Here is a 20,680-nt window from a genome sequence, read left to right on the forward strand (position 1 = left end):
GTGCATGCTGGAGCGTGGGCAGGATTGCAGCAGCAGCTGGAGAAAGTTTTGCGTCTCGCAGCTGTAATCCATGGCTTCATGTTGCACAGATCCGCGAGCCTGGAGCTCTGGTGTGGCCTCTGATGGCTGTTTGTGCCGGCAGGGTGGATCCAGCTGCCCCACGGAGCCGGGCTTGGCTGACCTCCAAACACCGACGGCAGCACCCGGTTGCCGAGTTCTCCCTTTGCTGGCTGCGCTGTGCTCGCCTGGCTTCGGTCTGGGTGGGGGTGGTGGCTTTGTCCCCTCACCCCAGGATGGGCCCTGCGTGAGGAGGTGGCAAAGCTGCTGGGGTGACCCAGGACAGAAGGGGTGTCCCCAGCCCCACCATGCCCAGGCACCGTTTGCTGGAGCAGGGCAGCCGTTGCTGACCGGGTGCTGCGGGTCCGCAGAGCCGCGCACAGAGGCAGGGGCTGCTCGGGATGTCCGAGGGGCAACGAGGAGGAGGAGGAGGAGCAGGACTCGACCAGAGGCTGGCCAGCCCTGCCCAGGGGGAAACCTGCCCAGGATTGTGCTGGGCTGCTTTTTATTCGTGTGTGTTAACTTCTGGAGCACTGGCTTGGGTGAGTGCAGCTCTCACACTCCAGTGAGGGCTAGACCCTGCACGGAGCAGGCGCTTGGGGGAACAGCCAGAGACCCTGGGAGCTCCCATGGCATGTCACGGCACAGCACAGCGTGGCATGGCACAGCCAGCAGCAGCACCGGTGATGTCAGAAGAGCAGGGACACAGCCCCGGTGCCGCAGCCCCTGCCAAGGCTGAAACGAAGCCAGCCAGGTGGGGAGGAGGAATTGTCTTTATTCAGAAGCAAACGGCTCTGCTAGCAGAGGACAGCGGGCTGTGAGGTGTACACTGAGTTCGAAATTCAGGAAACTATCGGCACAGTCTCGGCTGCGGCGGTGCTGGGTCCCATCCTGCGCTGCCGGCCCCGGCTGCCGCTGCCTGTCGGCTGCCTGCCCCGCATCCCTGCCTCAGGCATCCCGGGCAGGCCTGGGGTAGGACCAGGTGAGGACAACGTCGGTGAGGGCGGAGGGCAGGTAGCTGAGGGGGATGTAGAGCAGCTTAGCGTCCCAGCCTGCCGAGTAGCGGGTGCGAGGGTGGCAGCTGGTCAGCGCGTGCTCCATGCAGTCCGTGACCAGCCTCAGGTTGGAGCTGTATTTCTTCTGTATGTTCCTGAGCGCTACTGAAACTGCAGAGGCAGAAAGCGCTGCTCAGCCTGCCGGGCTCGGACCCTTGAGCCAAGCGCAGCTGAAGGGCTCAGGGGCACGACAGGGCGGTGGGACACCCCGTGGCCCCAGGGATGTGCCTTGTGTCAGGAGAGAAACAGCATCGCTTCACCTTTAGGTGAGGTACTTACACTTCTTCAAGTAATTCTCCCCATAACTCGCTTTCATTTCCTCTGGGAGCTTCTCCCAGGTAGAAATAAAACTCTTCTCCAGGTTCTCGACGTTGGTGATCATCGTCTTGAAGTAGCCTGGCTCAATTATGCTGACCTTCACCCCGAAGTTGTGCATCTCAAGCCTGGAAGGGATCACGCCCCATGGGACGTGGGACCAGCACCCGGGCGCATCTGCCACCCGCCGGCATGGGCTGTGGTGGGCACCGGCTCTGGCGCAGGACGCACGGCAGCCTCATGCCAGAGGTCCGGCGGGGGGAGCCCGACCACCCCAGCAGACCCCCTGCCAGCCCCAGCATGTGTCCAAGGTGGTGCGTGAGCAAACATCTGCTGAGTCTGGATGGGATGGGGCCAAAGCAAACCTCAGCACCGCGGGGCCATTGCCCGCAGGATCCGGCATGGGGGCGATGGCCGATGGGGGAGGCTCAGCGCCGGGGCAGGCAGCGCCAGCTGGTGTGGCCACAGCCTCCCTGCCACTGGGAAGCCATTGGGTGGGGGAATGAAATCAAAGCTCTGCCCGGTCCTTTGTACTCCTGTACCCTGGGCTGCCTCTGCATGAACTTGGCTGAACGTGGAGCAGAGGCCGCCAGCAGCAGGCAAGGGTCCCTCCCAGCGGGGGATCGCTCCCACGGACCCAAGGCCCGCAGCGGTGGCACAGGGCGCTCTGCCCCCCCCTCTGTGTGTTAAGCATCCCCACAGCCCCTAAAACAAACTCCACCTGCGCTCGTGGTCGCAAGAGGAAGGGGCTGGAGAGATGTAGGCTCTGCTGGCCAGAGCCTGGAAAAGCAAACTGGGAAAGCAGAGCAGGGGACAGCCGTGCCAGACTTACCGGAGACTGTCGGAGAAGGCCTCCACACCAAACTTGGAGATGCAGTACCCCCCACCGAAACAGGAGATACGGCCCAGGATGCTGGCCACGTTGACCACCCGGCCCCGCGCCCGCCGCACCAGGGGCAGGAGGCTCAGCGTCACCTCGATGAGGCCAACCAGGTTGACATCCAGCACCCTGACGAAGTCGTCCTTGGTCAGCCACTCATTCGGGGCGATGGGGATGGCGATGCCTGCATTGTTCACCAGCCCCCAGAGCCCTGGGGAGAGGGGACGGGTTGAGCCGAGGCTGCTGCCCTGCCCACGGTCCCGTGCCAGCCCCGGCTGTGCCGGCACGGGTCGGCGAGGTAGCAGGAGGGCTGGCAGGGGTGACGATGGGGGTGGCCGCCCCGTCCTACCTTGGTCACCCACACGCTCCCGGACCCAGGCGGCGGCGGTGGCGATGCTCTGGCTGGAGGTGACGTCCAGCAGGAGGGTCTGCAGGCGCGGCGAGGTGGCCGCCCGCAGCCGCGCAGCCCCGGCCTCGGTCAGGCAGGCGGCCAGCACCCGCAGCCCACGCGCGTCCAGCTGCTGGGCCAGCAGGTGCCCGAAGCCGCTGTCGCAGCCCGTGATCAGCACGTACTTCTCGGAGAGCCCCGGCACCATCTGCCGCTCCCGGTGCCATCGCCGCAGCAGGAACAGCCCCACCAGCACCGCTGCCAGGTACAGCCACATCCTCGCGCACCAGCACCGGGAAGAGACTGGGAGCCGACCCGGCAGCGGACGCCGGAGCCGACCCGGGAGCGGACCCGGGAGCCGACCCGGGAGCGGACGCGGGAGCCGACCCGGGAGCGGACGCGGGAGCCGAACCGGCAGCGGACGCCGGAGCCGAACCGGCAGCGGACGCCGGAGCCGAACCGGCAGCGGACGCCGGAGCCGAACCGGCAGCGGACGCGGGAGCCGAACCGGGAGTGCTGCGGACGCGGGACTGGGCGGCTCAGGCCGGACCTTGGCCGTGCCCGCGCGGCTGTCAATGATTAATTAACGCGGCCAGGAGCGGGGGAAGGGCCCCGGTGCAACGGCGGCGGGAGAGCGCGGGGGCGGCCGTCCCCCTCCCGATCCGGTCCAGTCCCCTCCCCCGCCGCCCGCCCCCCCGGGGCTCGGTGGCGTCGCGGTGCTGCCACTTCAAGCCCGGTGGGCGGCCGGTCCCGGGGCTGCGGGCTCTGCGCGGGGGTCTGCTCCGGTCCTCGGGCTGCCCGGGGGTCTGCTCGGGTCCCGGTGCTGCGGGCTGTGCGCGGGGGTCTGCTCGGGTCCCGGGGGTCGGCTCCGGTCCCGGGGCTGCGGGGGCTGCTCGGGGGTCTGCTCCGGTCCTGGCGCTTCCCTCTGGCAGCAGCCGGGTCGGGTCCGGTCGCAGCCGTGCGTCCGCCGAGGACCCGTTAAACCGGGAGCGGGGCAGCGCCTGCGGGTTCCCGCACCCCCGCGCTGCCCCCCGGGACCCCTCGGTGCTTGGCGCGCCCCGCGCTGCCCCCGCCCCGGGGCCGGACTACAGCTCCCGGCGGCCCCCGGTGCCCGCCCCCGGTGCCCGCCCCCGCCGCTTCCCGCCGCCACCCGCCATGGCGCCGTTCGAGCCGGAGGCGCTGCCCGAGCTGCTCCCAGTCTTCTACCGGCGGCTCTTCCCGTACGGCGCCTACGGCCGCTGGCTCGGCTACGGCGGCGGTGAGCGGGGCGGGGGGCAGCGCGGGGGTCCCGGGGGCGCTGGGGGTGCCGGCGGGTGGGTGCCCTGACCGGGCTCTGGGGCACCGGGGGGAGCAGGGCGGGGGGGAGCTGGGGGGGAGGCAGTGAGGGCCCCCCCCAACCCGCCCGCGCCCCCGCAGTGGTGAAGAACTACTTCCAGCTGCGGGAATTCTCCTTCACGCTGCGGGACGATGTCTACGTGCGGTTCCAGTCCTTCGGCAGCCCCCAGGAGCTGGAGCGGGAGCTGCAGAGGACCAACCCCTACAAGATCGATATCGGGGCCATCTACTCCCACCGGGTGAGTCCTGCGCCCCCCCGGCACCGCGACCGGGAGCCCCGGCACCCTCACCAGGAGCCCCACCAGTAGCCATGGCATCCCAACTGGGAGCTCTGGCACCCCAACTGGGAGCCCCAGCAGCGTGGCACCCGAACTGGGAGCCCTGGCACCCTGACCAGGAGCCCCACCAGTAGCCATGGCATCCCAACCAGTAGCCATAGCACCCCAACTGGGAGCTCTGGCACCCCAACTGGGAGCCTCAGCATCATGGCACCCCGACCAGGAGCCCTGGCACCCCAACTGGGAACCCTGGCACTCTCGCCAGGAGCCCCGACTGGGAGCTACGGCACCCTGACCAGAAGCCTCCAGCACCATGACCAGGAGCCCCAGCACCATGGCATCCCAACTGGGAGCCCTGACCAGTAGCCCCGGCACCCTGTCCTCTAGCCCCGGCACCCTGACCAGTAGCCCTGGCACTCCAACTGGGAGCCCTGGCACCCTCACCAGGAGCCCTGACCGGGCGCTCTGGCATCCTGACCAGGAGCCCCAGTGCCCTGGCACCCCGACTGGGAGCCTGGACCAGTAGCCCTGGCACCCCGACTGGGAGCCCGGACCAGTAGCCCTGGCACCCCGACTGGGAGCCCCGGCACCCTGTCCAGTAGCCATGGCACCCTGACTGGGAGATCCGGCACCCTGTCCAGTAGCCATGGCACCCCGACTGGGAGCCCCAGCACCCTGTCCAGTAGCCATGGCACCCTGACTGGGAGCCCCGGCACCCTGTCCAGTAGCCCTGGCACCCCGACTGGGAGATCCGGCACCCTGACCAGTAGCCATGGCACCCTGACTGGGACCCCCAGCAGGAGCTCTGGCACCCCAACCGGGAGCCCTGGTGCCAGCTGGCCCCAGGGGGACACAGCCCCAAGCTCATGGGGTCCCCAGCCAGCGCTGAGCTCATCCTGTCCCACAGCCCAACCAGCACAACACGGTGCACCTGGGGGGGGCCTTCCAGCCTCAGGAGAAGGAGCTGGTCTTTGACATCGACATGACGGACTACGACGACGTGCGGACATGCTGCAGGTTCCTGGGGGTGTTCACAGCACAAGCTGGAATAGCTGGTGGGTGTTGGGGGGGGGTGTGAACGGGCACGGGGCAGCCCTCTGACCCACCACGCTCTGCCTCCAGCTCAGCTGACATCTGCTCCAAGTGCTGGACCCTGATGACCATCGCCATCCGCGTCATTGACCGCGCGCTTGTGGGTGAGGGTCTCGGGGACCTATGTGGCCCCGTCCTCATGCACTGAGGATGCGCCCAGACCATGCTTTGCCCCATAGAGACACCAGGACCCCAAAGCAGGGAGCGGGGCAGCGCTCTCGTGGGGCTGGGGGGAGCAGAGGATGCGCTGGTGCCCGGCGGGTTGGCAGCGCTGCCAGGCTTAGGCAGACGCTGCAGCCCATCCCAGCGCGCTCCTGCAGCCTGGCTGTTCCCTGCGCAGAGGACCTGGGCATGAAGCATCGTCTGTGGGTGTACTCGGGCCGGCGGGGTGTCCACTGCTGGGTGTGCGACGACGCGGTGCGGAAGTGGTCCCCGGCGCTGCGGGCGGCCACCGTGGAGTACCTGAGCCTGGTGAAGGTGGGTGCGCGCAGGGCCAGGCAGCCCCTGCCCACTCCCCAAGGTTGACCACTGCTGTCCCCCCAGGGCGGAGCAGAGACCGTGAAGAAGGTGAACCTCTCTGAGCCCATCCACCCCTTCATCAGGTTGGTGGGGACACCCTTGCCCAGCCCCTACAGCCCCCAGCCGTGGGGTGCTGAGCCTCTCCCCACTGCTCCGCAGGCGGTCGGTCAGCGTGGTGGAGAAGTACTTCGAGGCGTTCGCACTGGTGAGCCAGGACATCCTGGGCAGCCCGGAGAGCTGGGAGAAGGTGCTGGCACTTGTCCCGGAGGATATCCTTCCCAGAGCGGCCCTACCATCCCGGGTCTGGAGGGAGGGTCCCTGCGGGTGGAGCGGGGTCGGCCGTGTCCGTGATCAGCCTTGACCACCGGCCACAGCACCGTGAGCTGCTGCAGGGCGAGTTCCCCAAGAAGCGGGACTCGGTGCAGCGCTGGGAGCTGCTGAAGAGCAGGATGGAGCGGACGCGGGTAAGTGGCTGTGGAGCTGCCCCAGGCAGGGGGCCAGGTGCTGCTACCTGCCCCGCTGCCCCCTGACCCACCTATCCCCACAGCGGGGGCCGGGGGCCGGGAAGAACGCGCCGTGCTATGCAGACTGGGAGATCATGCTGCAGTACTGCTTTCCCCGCCTCGACATCAACGTCAGCAAAAGCATCGGGCACCTGCTGAAGAGCCCTTTCAGCGTCCACCCCAAAACAGGTGGCTCTGGTGGTCTGTGGGGACGGGGACCCCTGGGGACCCCCGGGGCCGGGACCCCCAGCAGTGACTCCCCTCTCGTGCAGGTCGTATTTCGGTGCCGCTGGATCTGCAGAGGCTGGACCAGTTTGACCCATTTGCTGTCCCCACCATCAGGTACGTGAGCAGGGCAGGCGTCACAGGGGGTCCCGGCTGTACCGGCAGCCCCCCACACACATCCCACCGTCTCCCACAGTTCCCTGTGCCACGAGCTGGACACAGCTGGCCAAGACGGGGAGCAGGATGGTGAGGAAACGGAGCCAAAGCGCCGTGTGCGGGGTGAGTGGGGCCGGGGCTGGGGCACTGGGGGTCCCCACTGCCCACTCTTGTTCCCACTCAACCCCCTGAATCCTCCCAGACTATAAGAAGACGAGCCTGGCGCCCTACGTGCGGGTCTTCGAGCAGTTCGTGGAGGAGATGGAGCACGCCCGGAGAGGAGAGCTGCTCCGCAGGAGCGGTAAGTGCCAGGCAGGGATGCAGCTGGCAGGGGGACCCTCAAGGGGACCCCAAAGGGGACCCCCATGGCTCTGAGAAACTGCTCTTTTTCTGTAAAAATTCCCATTTCTCCTCTCTGCAGACCTACAAGGAGATTTCTGAGGCCTCCAGGCTGCCATGGGACCAACTGCCATCACCAATTCCTGTGTCATCACCTCCACCGCCAGCTGCCAGGGGTCCTGGTGCCTCGGAGCTGGGGCGCCAGCTCCCTGATCCCCTCCCCCCCAGTCCCACGCGGGCCCTTCCCACCTTTTGTACCTTTTCTACGCAAAGACCATTAAATGTCTGTGGTCACCCGCGTGCCTGCGCCCGGGACGCGCCCAGGTGGGAGGGGGCCGGGGTCCCTGCCCCACAGCGGGGGGGATTCGGCTGGCACCCGGGGGGTCCCTGCCCTACAACCGGGGGTCCTTGCTGGCACCCACAGGGTCCCTGCCCCACAGTCAGGGGTCCTTGCTGGCACCCGGGGGTTCCCTGTCAGCATCCGGGAGGTTCCAGTCCCACACCCCCAGGGCCCGGCCCGGCCAGGGCCCGGAACGGTGGAGCGCGGCCTTCCGGGCGGGGCGGGCTGCTGGGCCGCTGCCCCTTGCCCCGGAAGTGCTCGTCCTCCCGGAAGTGGTGCCTCCAGCCGCTCTGTCTCTTTCCGCCGCCATCTTGGGCCCTGCTCCCCGCACAGTGAGTCCCGCCGCTGTTATCCGCCGCCATCCGCCGCCACCCGGGGTCGGGGCTGCTGCCGGGGCTGCCTGCTGCTCGCGGGCCGCGGCCGGGCCGGGAGGGGGGCGGGAGGGCGGCGGCGGGCCCGGCCGAAGCCGCCGCTGGGGCCGTGGTCGCGCCGGGAAGGCCGGCGGGGACGGCGCCGCGCACCGGGAAGGAGCCGCCCGCTCTGGGGAGAGGGGAGAGGCGGCCGGGGTGGCGGGCCGGGCCCCCGGGGGAGACCGGCTCCGCAGCCCGGCGGGGGAAGCACCGTTGGCAGCCCCGGGTGGGACCGGGCTCGGCCCGTGCTGTTCGGCGCTCGGGGCCCGTTGGGCCCGGGGTGTCCGGGACCGAGCGGGCAGCTGAGCCGTCCCTCCTGACCTGCCGGTACCGGGAGGCGTTCAGTGCCCCAGGCAGCGGCTGGCGGGTGGCTGTGGGAAGGGCCAGGGACCGGCGGCCGCCCTGGGGCTGTCCGGAGCCCCGGCGAGCCCGGGCCTGGTGCGTTCTCCCTCTCCCCAGAAATGCCTGGCGAAGCTACAGAAACCGTCCCGGCCACGGAGCAGGAGCTGCCGCAGCCGCAGGCTGAGACAGGTGAGGCGGGGGCGGGGGGTGTCGCGACTTCGGGGAGGGGGCGAAACGTGCTACGGGGGGGGAACGGCCCTGCGGCCCCTGGGCCCCCGGGCCCCCAGTCGCTTTTAAAGGGGAAGGTCGGACGCTGGTGTGTTTCACCCCTGCCCGGTGGGTTCTTGGGTGACACGGGAGCGGCGGAGCCAGGGCTGGGGGTCCTCGGGGGGCGAGGACCTGGTGGCAGCAGGTGCTCTGCTCCGTGTTACCCCAGGGGTGCTGGGGGCTGCACCAAGGCCTGAGGGTCTTTCTCAGCTTCTGCATCGTTGTGCCGTGGGCCGAAGGAAATGGTGTTCCTTCTGTAGCTTCTTACCCCAAAACACATCGGTATTGCTAAAGTCACGTTATTTGTGGGCCCTCGTGTCCCAAACTATCAGGGAGAGCGCTGTATCGGCACGCTCTGTACCTTGCTCGTATGTTCCCATACGGATTTGGGTGTTGGAGCAGTGCAAGTGGGAGGAGGGCGGCCGGAGCTGGGTTGAGGTGCAGCCGCGTGGTGACTGGGACGTTCAGAGATGCCTACAAACGTTAATAATCCCTTTGCACACTGGAACCGGTCGGGTCTGGGAAGGTGATGCATGGCTCCATGTTGGAATCACAGTGCGGCTGGGGAGTGTTGCTGTGCTGGTGGCGGGGGGCGGCCCAGGGATTTGGGGCAGCTCAGAAACACGCAGGCGGGGGAGCGCGGGCTCCTGTGCCCACCGTGGGGCAGGAGGTGGTGCCCAGCCTGCGCTGCCTGTTGTGCTGCCCAGCTGCCTTGATGGTGTCCCAGGTGCTGCGGTGCAAATGCTCTGCCCAGGTTTCCTGCGTCTGCTCCAGGCCACGGGAATATGTGACCAGGCGTTGTCACCCAGCTTGGGGGAACCAGGTGGGGCACGGTGGTGGATGGAGTCTGTCCAAAGGGCGCCTTGGATTTGGGGAACACGAGGGAAGTGGGACCTTCCCTCCGGTCGGGAGGTGCTGGCAGAAAGGCCCCTGGGAGGAGACGGCCCCCCATGCCCAGTGCGGCTGAATGACAGCTGTCAGTGTGACAGCTGCGGTTTCGGGTCCTGGGGAGCTGCTGTACTTTTGGTCTCTCTCCAGGCGTAGCTGGGATTCTTGCGTGGGGGCACTTAGCAGCGTGTCCCCCCTTCCCGGAATGGCTTTTCTCATGGTCTCAGGCAACAACTGGCATGTTTTCTCCTCTTGAGCACTGCTACCCTTGAGTGACTGACAGCTTCATGGAGGAGACAGAGGTCAGTAGAAGCCAGCAGTGGGCAGCTTGTGCTGAGCAGGAAATGCAGGACCTGTTCTCCGGCCCTGGGGCAGCAACACGGGCAGCTGCAGAGGCTGGAGCAGCTGCGGGGGGACCGTTAGGTAGGTCTGCAGGTGGAGGGGGGGTGTGGGTGCGACGGCTGTCACATCTGCCTTGCCTCTACTCAGCCGGCTGTTCTGAGATCCGGCAGCACAAGAGGAGCTGGGGGTGCTGGCGCAGATCACCCCGTGGGTGGGAGTCGCAAGCAGTTTCCTTTGACATTAGTCTTATTCTTTGGAGGTTGGCTGCTCCATGGAAAGCTTGTGAGATTGGGTGCAGCAGTCTCTAATCCAGCAGTAGAGGGGGTTTGGCTTTGGGATGTGGGCAGCCAGACCGCGGAAGGCTCTGCAGCCTGCTTGTTTGAAGCATCCCTTAAAAATTATATGTGCTTCTTGACAATCCTGTGAGGCAGGGCTGTCAGTGCAGAAGTGGTGAATTGAAATATTGTGCTTATCACAGGAATGTCCTCAAACGGTGCTGGTGAGGTGTTGGTGGAGTTGGAAAAGGAACAGGAGGAGCTGGCAGGGATAAATGAGCTTTCCAGAAAAGGGTGTTGTCTGAGTAGCCTGTTCTGTAAAGGTCTTGGGACCAGCTCAGCTCTTGGCAGGTTTTGTTTCTCCTTTTTGAGGCGCCAGTAAGTTCTCTGGAGCAGGAAGTGTCCTGGCACCCGTTGGCACGAGGCACTGATGTCTGGCACTCATTGAGTAGCTGCTCAGCTCCAGGCAGGTTCCCGCCTCCTCCCACCATCCCACATTTCAGGGTAGGCGGGGGAAATGGGGCGTTGGAATCATCTTTCAGGGCCAGGCCGCTGTTCTTGGACAGAGAAAGGGATGTTGCCCACAGAGGAGGCTGCTGTGAGTTCCACGCACATGTTGCTGCTTTGCACGGTAGGGAGGCAAGGACTTGAGTCTGTGATTAGCCCTAATTGCAGCATGGGAGAGGTGGGGGAATGGAATCGCTGGCAGAACCCCTGTCGCAGGTCAGCGGGTGACCTGTGCAGAGCTGGATGCGGCTGCAGCGGTGAGCCGGTGCCCCGTGCGGAAGCAGGAGGAGATCTGTCGTTCCCTCGATGTGCTGAGGTCTCTGCAAACCTGACTGTGGTTTGGGCTCCGCAGCTGTCGGTGGCTTCTCCTTGGCAGCTGGCCTGGCAGCGCTCCCCTCGCTGTCCCTGCCAGCGGACCTGCCGGGACACGCTGCCTTCGTGTTCGGGGTTGGTGCCGTGCACGGGGCTGGAGCTGCTGAGGGGCGGGTGTGTGGCTGGGCCGGTTCTGCTCTCCCGACTGGCAGTGGTGCCGGTTACGCTGGTCGGACAAGCGCTGCTCTCCCTGGCTCTCACAGCCCTTTCCCCTGAGCGGTTCCCTCTGATCCTGAGCTGGCGTTCGGGAACGCCGGGCTCTCGCCGGGCTCCCAGTGCTGGCTGGAGGCAGGCACGTGCTGGGGGAGCTGGATGGCAAGTGCCCTCCCTCAGTGGGACTTGTCTTAACAAACTGTTGTTCTCACCTCAGCTCCAGCTGCCCTTCCTCCCGCAGCCCCTGTTACTGCTCCTGTCACAGCACCAGGTACTCAGGACCCTCCTCGTTAACACCTCGTGTGCCACATTAACCAGAGTTTGCTGTTCTGGGTGGTTGCAGTTACATTAACCCTAACAGCTTGCACAGGGGAGCGCAGGTCACTGCGTGGGAGTCAGGACTCGGGGTCCTGTCCCCTCAGTGCGGTTGAGCCACGCCGCTCCCCTGTGTCTTGGTGTCCTCGTCCCTGAAGGGCGTGTGCCTGCCAGGAGGGGCTGCCTGTGTCCCACTGGGGCTGGAGGGAGGGGGCTGCCTGCTGCCAGTGCGCTCCTGGAGCAGTTATGCATGCCAGTGTGTTCAATTTGACTTTTCCTTCCTATCCTCGGGTGGGTCCTTGTTGCCCTCCCTGCTCCTGCCAGCCCGGGATGCCATTTCCCAGACTCGGGAGCAGCGCTGGGGCTCTGGCCAGGCCTCCGGAGCTGCATGGAGGTGGTGGCAGCCCCTTTGGGTAGGGAAGAGCCAAGGGTAGAGCTGGCAGCAAAGCCTGGCCCCTGGCCTGCTGGGGCTTCCTGGCGTTTCAGGTGCCACCCCGTGCCGTGCCAGGGTTCCCTCTAAAGAGGGAAGCCTGGGGTGGCAGTGCTGATCCCAGCAGCGGGTTTTTTTCATTTGTCACTTGTGCCCATCAGCTGGCTTATGCTGGCACGGCGCTCTCTAGAATTGGTGCCGGTTTCTAGAAGTGGATGAACGCCCCGGTCTGCACTGGGTTGGTGGGTCGGGCAGACGTTCCTCTGCTGCCCTAGAGGCCAGGCACGAAGGCTGGGGTAGGCCAGGGCCAGGACGGGGCCGGCTGTGCTGGGCACGCTGCCTTCTGCTGGCCTCCCCTCCCTCTCTCCCTGCTCTCACGGGTTCACTCTGTTTCTCTCCTTTAGCTGTTCTTCATGCTGCTCATTCCCCACCTCTGACTCCATCTCCGGGCCCCGCTGGCCAGGCTCTCCCAGCGGAGCCGCCCAGCCCTGCCGCGACTCTGCCTGTCCCTGCTGGGCCCCCGGCCCCCGTTTCCCCACCTGTGGTCCCAGCAGCAGCGATCCCCGTGTTTTCTCTTCCCCCCCAGCTCCCTGTCCCAGCTCTGCAGGTCCCAGTTACCACCTCCCCTCCTCCAGCTCCGCAGTCCCCAATGGGTTTTGCAGCCCCAGGATCTCCAGGGCCTGCCCCAGTTAGCCCAGTGTCTCCGGGACTCCCAGCCCCAGTGTTGCCTGCTCTGGCCGCTGCTCCTGCCGCAGTGACGGTGGCCCCCCTCGCCCCTGCCATGAGCCCTGGCTCTCCCCCCACAGCTCTCACTTCTCCTGTGAAAGCTGCCGTCCCCATGAGCCCCACGGGAGCTGCAGCCCAGGCCCCTCTGCCTGCCCCCACAGCAGCCTCCGCAGCCCCCGCCGCTTCCCTGGCCCCCGGGGCAGCCCCGGCTGCTCTCCTCCTGCCCCCTTCCCTTCCCCTGACACCATCTCCCCCACCAGCGTCCCCCACTTTCCTGCCTGCTCCTGCCGCGCCTCCCGAGGCTGCAGCTTGTCCCCAGAGCCCGGGCTCTCCCCCTCTTCCCACAGCAGCCCCTCCGTGCCCTGTCTTGGCTGCCCCAGCAGTACCAGTGTCTCCTGGCAGCCCTGCCTCCACCCTGCTGGCTTCTGCCTCGGCCTCTCCCCGAGCCCCAGCCCCCAGCTCTCCCCTGTCCCCCCCAGCTCCTCCCCAGTGCCAAGCCCTGACCAGTGCCATCTCTCCTCCTGGCTTCCTGGCTGCCCCCGTGGCCCTGGCCCCGTTGTCACCTGCTGCCCCTCTTGTGCCAGCTGTGATGTCTCCTGGGAGTAATGCTATTGCCCCGCAGGGCCTGACCCCTGGTGCTCCAGTCTCTCCACTGGTTCCAGTTGCTCCTTCTCTTGCCCAGACCTGTCCTGTGGACCCTGTCCCAGTGGCCCCGGCTGCTGCCCCTGCAGCTCTGGGAGAGCCAGTCCCTCCCTCCATGGCCAGGACACCTCCTGAGGGCCCGGACCCTCAGGCAGCGCCTGCCGCTGTGGCCGTTCCCATCGCTCCTGCCCTGTCAAAACCCTCTCTGGGAGCTGCCCCATCTCCCCCAGGGCCACCAGTGGCAGCAGCCATGGCTGCTTTGGCTAAAGCAGCTCCAGTGAGTCCTGTCTCCCCACCGGTAGCTCCTGTGCCTGCTGCCCCCTCAGCCCCTTCCAGCTCCCCACCTGTCACACCAGCGATGGCAGCTCTGGCCACCCCTCCTGCAACCAGAGTGGCTCCCATGAGCCCAGTCACTGCCCTGTCAGCTCCTTCTGCCCCTGCCACACCAGCTCCACCAGCTCCGGCTGCCCCTTCTGCGGCCAAATTGCCACCTGTGAGCCCTGTCACTGCCACATCTGACCCCTCTGCCAGCTCCCTGCCTGTCACACCGGTGGTGGCAGCTCCATCCACCCCTCCTGCAGCCAAAGTGGCTCCCGTGAGCCTGGTTGCTTCCCCATCTACACCTTCTGTCCCTGCTATGCCAACTTCAGCTGCCCCTCCTGCAGCGAGGTCACCTCCCACCGCACCTGCCCCCTCTGCCAGCTCCCTGCCTGTCACACCGGTGGTGGAAGCTCCATCCATTCTTCCTGCAGTCAAAGTGGCTTCTCTGAGCCCGGTCACTGCCCCTTCTGCTCCTTCTGTCCCTGCCAGCTCCCCACCTGTCACCCCAGCAGTGGCAGCCCTAGCAGCTCCTGCCACCCCTCCCACAGCCAAAGCAGCTCCCAAGAGCCCTGTTGCTGCTCCCTCGGCCCCTGCCACACCAGCTCCTGCATCTCCACCAGCTCCAGCTGCTCCTCCTGCAGCCAAAGCAGCTCCCAAGAGCCCTGTTGCTGCTCCTTCGGCCCCTGCCACACCAGCTCCTGCATCTCCACCAGCTGCTCCTGCAGCCAAAGTGGCTCCCAAGAGCCCTGTTGCTGCTCCCTCAGCTCCTGCATCTCCACCAGCTGTTCCTGCAGCCAAAGCGGCTCCCAAGAGCCCAGTTGCTGCTCCCTCAGCTCCTGCCACACCAGCTTCTGCTTCTCCACCAGCTCCAGCTGCTCCTGCAGCCAAAGCAGCTCCCAAGAGCCCTGTTGCTGCTCCCTCGGCCCCTGCCACACCAGCTCCTGCATCTCCCCCAGCTCCAGCTGCCCCTCCTGCAGCCAAAGCAGCTCCCAAGAGCCCTGTTGCTGCTCCCTCGGCCCCTGCCACACCAGCTCCTGCATCTCCCCCAGCTCCAGCTGCCCCTCCTGCAGCCAAAGCAGCTCCCAAGAGCCCTGTTGCTGCTCCCTCGGCCCCTGCCACACCAGCTCCTGCATCTCCCCCAGCTCCAGCTGCCCCTCCTGCAGCCAAAGCAGCTCCCAAGAGCCCAGTTGCTGCTCCCTCGGCCCCTGCCACACCAGCTCCTGCATCTCCCCCAGCTCCAGCTGCCCCTCCTGCAGCCAAAGCAGCTCCCAAGAGCCCTGTTGCTGCTCCCTCGGCCCCTGCCACACCAGCTCCTGCATCTCCCCCAGCTCCAGCTGCCCCTCCTGCAGCCAAAGCAGCTCCCAAGAGCCCTGTTGCTGCTCCCTCAGCTCCTGCATCTCCACCAGCTCCAGCTGTGCCCTCCACAGCCAAAGCGGCTCCCAAGGGCCCTGTTGCTGCTCCCTCGGCCCCTGCCACACCAGCTTCTGCTTCTCCACCAGCTCCAGGTGCCCCCCCTGCAGCCAAAAAGCCTCCCAAGAGCTCTGGTGTGGCTCCCAAGAGCCCTGTTGCTGCTCCCTCGGCCCCTGCCACACCAGCTCCTGCATCTCCACCAGCTCCAGCTGCTCCTCCTGCAGCCAAAGCAGCTCCCAAGAGCCCTGTTGCTGCTCCCTCGGCCCCTGCCACACCAGCTCCTGCATCTCCAGCTGCTCCCCCTGCAGCTAAAAAGCCTCTGAAGAGCAGCCCTGGCCCTGCTCCACATGCTCCCTCTGCCCCTGCTGCTCCAGTGCCAGCGGCTCCACCAGCCCCAGCTGCAGCCAAAGCGCCTCCCAAGCGCCCTGCTGCAGCCCCATCATCTCCTGCAGCCCCACCAGCTCCAGCTGCCCCCCCAGCAGCCCTGGCACCCAGCATGCCAGCTCCCACTCCAGGCACGGCTGCCCCAGCCCCAGGGCTTCCTGGTGCCCCCCCAAAGCCATCAGCCAGTTGTGCAGGCCCTGCTCCCCAGAAGCCAGAGGGCAGCCCTCCTGGCTCTGCCCCGGCAGGTAACCTTCCCTCGCCTGCCTCTTCTGCGCCGAGCGCTCCCCCTGCAAAGAAGCAGACCCCTCCTGGGAAAGTCACCAAGCCATCCCCCCGCCCACCCCCATCCAAGCCCCCCTCGAAGGCCCCAGCCCCTGTCAGCTCTGCCGTCGATGACGATGACCTGCCGCCTCTGATCCCCCCCGAGCTGCCCGCTGCCAAGCCGCCGGTGCAGCCCATCCTGGTGGACTTCTCTCCCCGAGCAGCCGTGGCCCCCGCTGAGGCCCCTGCTCCTCCGGCTAAGCAGCCTGTCCTGAGGAATGACAAGGGTATTTGCCACCTCGGTTTGCCGTGTGCATGGAGTGTCACTGGCTGCCCACCAGATACTAACCCGTAGATGGGGCGCTTGGCGTGTTGCTCTAGACGAATAGTCTGTGGAGGTGCCGCGGTGGAGGCAGGCCTGAACCGTGCCAGACCGGGCTGAACCTGCCCGAGCAGCCGGTGAGCCGGGGAATGGGGAAGGGAGATGCCCCGTGGCCGCGGGATCGGGCAGGTCAGGGCTCGGCATGGTCCAGTGCCAGCGAGTCAGTGTCACTAATGCGTGTTTTCAGGCACGGAGCACGGTGTGGCTTGAGGCATGGGTGCTGCGATTGTTGCCTGAGCTGGCTTCACACGGAGGCTCTGGGAAGAGCTGCCACGTGCCTGTACCCTGGGGGGGCTGTCTGCCATCCACCGTGGTGTTCCCTGTGTCTGTCTGCTAGCAAAGGGGAGCTACGGGCACTGCCAGTGCCAAAATGGGCCTGTCCCCACACACTGGGGAAAGTCCTTCGCCTGGCTGAACTGTTGGGGGCCCCCAGGCACACACCGACAGTCTGCAGAGAGCTTTGTCGGGGGCTCCTGCGTGCTCTGCACGGCCATGGGCACAGAGGCCCTTTCCAGAGAAGGAAACAGGACTGAATTCAGGTAACAGCTGCATGAGAGGACATCGTGGTCACCCTCTGGCCTCCTCTAAGGCTGGAGACACCCGGCTGTGCTTTGTTCACTCCTGCGTGGTCGGACACGGCTGTACGATGGTTCACAAGCTAATGGTGGCACTGCGGCAGTGGCACAGGAGCTGGCAGCCCTCTGAGCCTCCCCGGCTCCAGCAGCGTTCAGGACCTGGCACAGAGGCCAACCTGAGCGTCCAAAGATGCTGTTCCCTGGTGGGGATTTTCGAGGTAATTGCAAATCGCCTCGTGTAGCAAAGTCACGGAAAGGTGCAGAAGCCCCAAGGACTCGGGGATTCGAGTCTCAGTTCCATGCTGTGTGTCTGAGCTCCTGTAACTCCAGCTTCACCACTGCCTGAACAGAGGGAAACCGAGGGAGTCCCAGTCAGTGCCAGGCCTGAGGAGCGCTGCCCTGTGCTCCTCCTCCAGCCGCGCTGCCACGCCGGCCACCACGGTGCCTCAAACTGGGGGGAGCAGCTGGGGCTGTCTCCTGGGGCCTCAGCATTCCGGAGGCAGCGTCCAGGCATCTGCGGTGCTCTGGCAGCCCTTCCACCATGGTGAGCATGCTCAGAACAGGCTTTTGTGCTCCCTGCTGCTGATGGTGTTTGGGGTTGCAGAGAGCACTCCTTCCACCTGATCCTGCTTGACCGTGCGGGCTGGAAATGGTGTCAGCACTCAGAACCCCCAGCAACAAGGGCTGCACTGGAGCAGTGCAGTTCTTTGATCTTGCTGTGTCCCCTGGACCTACCTGAGCTGGAAAGAGACACGTGTGTTTGTTTCTGTAGGGTCTGGAACAGAGTCTGACAGTGATGAATCCGTACCAGAGCTCGAAGAGCAAGACTCTACACAGGCCACGACGCAGCAGGCACAGGTAGGGCAGGCGGCACACGCTGGCCACGTCCCTGCACCCAGCAGCAGCAGCAGAGCAGGATCCCTGCTGGTGCTGTCCATCACCACCTCGGGGTTGTCACGGATTCCTCTTGTTTTCTATCCTTGCAGCTTGCAGCAGCAGCTGAAATAGATGAAGAACCTGTCAGCAAAGCAAAACAGAGCCGGAGCGAAAAGAAAGCACGGAAGGTGAGGTGGGGTGGTGGCTGGACCAAACCTGTACATGGTGAACAGCCTGCCCGTGGGTGGCTGGGGTTTGCCTCAGGGTCTGGCACGGTATCCTCGAGTGCTGGGGCCTTTGCCCCACCTGCTGCTCCTCCCCTCCCGCCCCGTACAATAGCAGCTGGGCGTTGGGGAGCCAAGAGCTTTGTATGACTTTCTGCCCTCATCAGGCCCCTGGGCAGGGGGACACCCCATCTGTGGGCAAAATTCCGTGTCTGGAGGGGCTCAGGGCTGTGCTACAGATCCTGCCAGTCCTGGGAGAGTTCCCTCCCGGGCTCCCACTGCATTGTCAGGCTAAAAGCCTGGGATTGCTTCTCCTCCACAGCAGTAAAATGCACATTTTCATTTGCAAGAGCACACCGATCGTTGGACCCGGGTCTCTGGAGAGCAGATGAGTGGATGCATCTTTACACAGGCTGGGCTGTCTCAGTAACTTCTTTCCCTCGCTTACTTTTCTCTCATGTTTTTCAGGCAATGTCTAAACTGGGCCTTCGCCAGGTGACAGGAGTAACCAGAGTCACCATCCGGAAATCTAAGAACATCCTCTTCGTCATCACAAAGCCAGACGTATACAAGAGCCCAGCATCAGACACCTACATAGTCTTTGGTGAAGCGAAGGTGAGCTGACTGCAGAGTGTCTGGCAGCTGCATTAATCCGTGTTTGCAGCAGCTGCTCTGTGCCACTCCAGAGGGATGTGGGCAGACCGGGGGTGCGCGTTGAGGGCCAGCTTCCCAGCTGCGTTGTTCGGCAGAGCTGTTTGATGTGCTGGCACTGCTGCAGGGTGGGGAGCACAGCTGCGGCACGCCGAGCCTGCATGCTGGCATCCTGCTTTGCACGAGGCCAGCCTCACTCACACCTTTTCCTCCTCCAGATCGAAGACCTGTCCCAGCAAGCCCAGCTGGCAGCTGCCGAAAAGTTCAAAGTGCAAGGAGAAACTGTTTCAAACATCCAAGAAAACACACAGACTCCCACCGTGCAGGAGGAGAGCGAGGAAGAGGAGGTACGCCTTCCCCAGCCTGGTTCTGCAGGGCTGGGCACTTCACCGTGGGGCTGAGCCGGCTGCAAAGCCTCCAGAGTTTGTGTTAAGACCCATGGTTTTCTTTCCTCCATCCGTGTCTTCACCATGATGGGAAAAGGAGAGCACAGGGTCCTTCCCTGGGGGGATCTGGTCCCAGGCACTGCCAGGGGACTGTCCCCAGGCCTGGGCAGTACCCGGCCTTGCCTCCCAGCTTCTGTCTGCGTGGCCTGAGCAGGAGCTGCCCCAGTCCAGACAATCCCATTTCCCTCTGCCAGGCACGGAACAAACCGTGGTCGGGCTGGCGTGAACCCTGTTCTGTCTCCTTTAGGTTGACGAAACTGGCGTCGAGGTGAAAGACATTGAGCTGGTGATGTCACAGGCGAACGTGTCCCGAGCAAAGGCAGTCCGTGCCCTGAAGAACAACAGTAACGATATTGTAAACGCTATAATGGTGAGTGCCTGGCCAGGTGGGCCTGGCGCCCGGGGAGGAGGGAGAACCATTCCCGGTGGGATGTCCCTGGGGGGAGATGTGCAGCACGTAGTTCCCATGCGGCTGCTGCCGCACGTAGGGCATGAGCTGAGGGACGGGATGTGCCTCCCGCCTGCAGCCGTGGTGCTGGATTCCTCTGCGTGTCAGGGGCCGGGCTGTAGGGCTCCGTGCTGCCGGCAAGGCTGGCTCCTAACGTGCCTTTCTCTCTCTGCAGGAGTTGACGATGTAGCTGCCAGAGGGAGGAGCGTTTTTTGGTGTTTCAGAGAAAAGTAAAATGCAACTAAATTTAAAATTTGTACTATTTCTATCAATTAATAAAAGTTGTGGCTTATTGTTGGTGAAACACTTTCTGCTCCATGTTGGCTTTGCTACCTTCCCCTCCCTGGTAGCCAAGGTCCCAGGGTGGAGCCTTCCTCCCGGGAAGATCTCAGCACCGATACCCTGTCCCGTCCCGCTGCAGCGGAAGAACACCTGCCCGTTCCCTCATTTCCTTCCTGTCCTGGAGGTCGGCTGGCCATGAGCCCCAGTGTCACCACCATGCCTGGGACACTGGGTCCAGCCCAGGCCATCTCCTTCAATAGACAGCGGGAGGTCCCAGATGGGAGGCGAGGAGCCCGCTGCAGGGTGTCACCTTCATCCCCCCCCGACGTTCCTTTGGTGACCATGAGCTTCTCACTTCCCTGCAGCTGTGGGGTGGGGATGGACTGGGGCATCGCACACCTTCCAGCCTGAGCCGAAGGGAGGCTGAGGCTCGTCCAGCTTCGGGTCCGCTGTTGCAACCTGCTGCTTTGCTGGATGGGGCGGCACAGCAGGGCTGAGCAGTGGAAGGCACTGCGCTCGGGAAGCCTCTGCTCATCCAGAAAGCCGCTCCTTGCAGGCAGAGGGAATCTTCCCCCCCCACTCGCAGGGGAGTGAGCTGACGTCTACCCTCCCACGGCCCTGAGTCTCACGAAATGCAGAGGCTGGAGCTGCGAAAATGGGCATCTTGCTGCCGTTTAGCAGAATTTTCTCCCCTGTGCCATGAATGCTGGGTTTCGGAACAGCTCATTAAAGCTGATGAGTGACATGGCAGCACAGGCAGCCAGCGAGAAGCCCAAGAGGAAATAATGGCGATGCCAGCTGGGAGCCCTCCGTTACCCTGCAGCCCACCCATGCAGGTGGGCAGAGCTCCCACCTGCCGGGAGGCAGCAGCGCAAGGGGCTGCAAGGGAGGGTGGCCATGGGCAAGCCCGGGTGGGGGGGATTGAGTGGGAGGCTTGTGCAGCGGTGTTTGACAGTTTTAATTAAGAAACTGGAAAGCTGCTGGCCCAGGGAGCAGCGATGGGATTTCAGAGCAGCTTCCAGCTCTGAGAGGTTGAATTCGGAGGCCACAGGCAGGAACGAGGCCTGGAGAGGCCCCATCTGCTCGGTGCGGAGTTGAGTTTTCATTAGTACCGTGCTCGATTCCCTGTGCTGTTCCCTGACTGCCCGCTGGAGCAGGAATTGGCTTTTGATTTGGCCCAGGGTTTCACTATCCAGTTGCTCAGCTGGCAGGCGGGCATTTCGCGTTCCCAGTTCCCAAATGCTGCTGCTCGCTCCCGAGCCTGGTCCT

At 65.0% G+C, this 20,680-nt stretch overlaps 3 protein-coding genes across 3 annotated transcripts; 2 read left to right on the plus strand and 1 right to left on the minus strand.

The window, feature by feature from the left end:
• Positions 1-812: 812 nt before the first annotated feature.
• Positions 813-3,233, minus strand: LOC129734226 (retinol dehydrogenase 16-like). Its single transcript, XM_055696808.1, has 4 exons — positions 2,657-3,233; positions 2,260-2,518; positions 1,392-1,555; positions 813-1,223 (listed from the first exon to the last, which is right to left on the minus strand). Exons 1-4 carry the CDS (start codon positions 2,970-2,972, stop codon positions 1,006-1,008), a joined length of 957 nt encoding a protein of 318 aa, XP_055552783.1. The 5' UTR covers positions 2,973-3,233; the 3' UTR covers positions 813-1,005.
• A 574-nt stretch (positions 3,234-3,807) lies between these two features.
• Positions 3,808-7,420, plus strand: PRIM1 (DNA primase subunit 1). The gene is made up of 13 exons (XM_055696872.1): positions 3,808-3,953; positions 4,112-4,269; positions 5,216-5,325; positions 5,431-5,504; positions 5,741-5,877; positions 5,944-6,002; positions 6,079-6,188; positions 6,292-6,383; positions 6,467-6,611; positions 6,695-6,764; positions 6,844-6,926; positions 7,006-7,104; positions 7,225-7,420. The coding sequence occupies exons 1-13, from the start codon at positions 3,851-3,853 to the stop codon at positions 7,242-7,244; spliced, it is 1,260 nt and encodes a 419-aa protein (XP_055552847.1). The 5' UTR covers positions 3,808-3,850; the 3' UTR covers positions 7,245-7,420.
• A 247-nt stretch (positions 7,421-7,667) lies between these two features.
• On the plus strand, positions 7,668-19,433 carry NACA (nascent polypeptide associated complex subunit alpha). Its single transcript, XM_055696798.1, has 8 exons — positions 7,668-7,814; positions 8,352-8,423; positions 17,257-17,342; positions 17,471-17,548; positions 18,053-18,199; positions 18,454-18,582; positions 18,929-19,051; positions 19,305-19,433. Exons 2-8 carry the CDS (start codon positions 8,354-8,356, stop codon positions 19,317-19,319), a joined length of 648 nt encoding a protein of 215 aa, XP_055552773.1. The 5' UTR covers positions 7,668-7,814; positions 8,352-8,353; the 3' UTR covers positions 19,320-19,433.
• The last annotated feature ends 1,247 nt before the right edge of the window (positions 19,434-20,680 follow it).

This window comes from Falco cherrug, chromosome 19 (genome assembly GCF_023634085.1).
Source record: "Falco cherrug isolate bFalChe1 chromosome 19, bFalChe1.pri, whole genome shotgun sequence".
In the NCBI taxonomy this organism is placed as follows: domain Eukaryota; kingdom Metazoa; phylum Chordata; class Aves; order Falconiformes; family Falconidae; genus Falco; species Falco cherrug.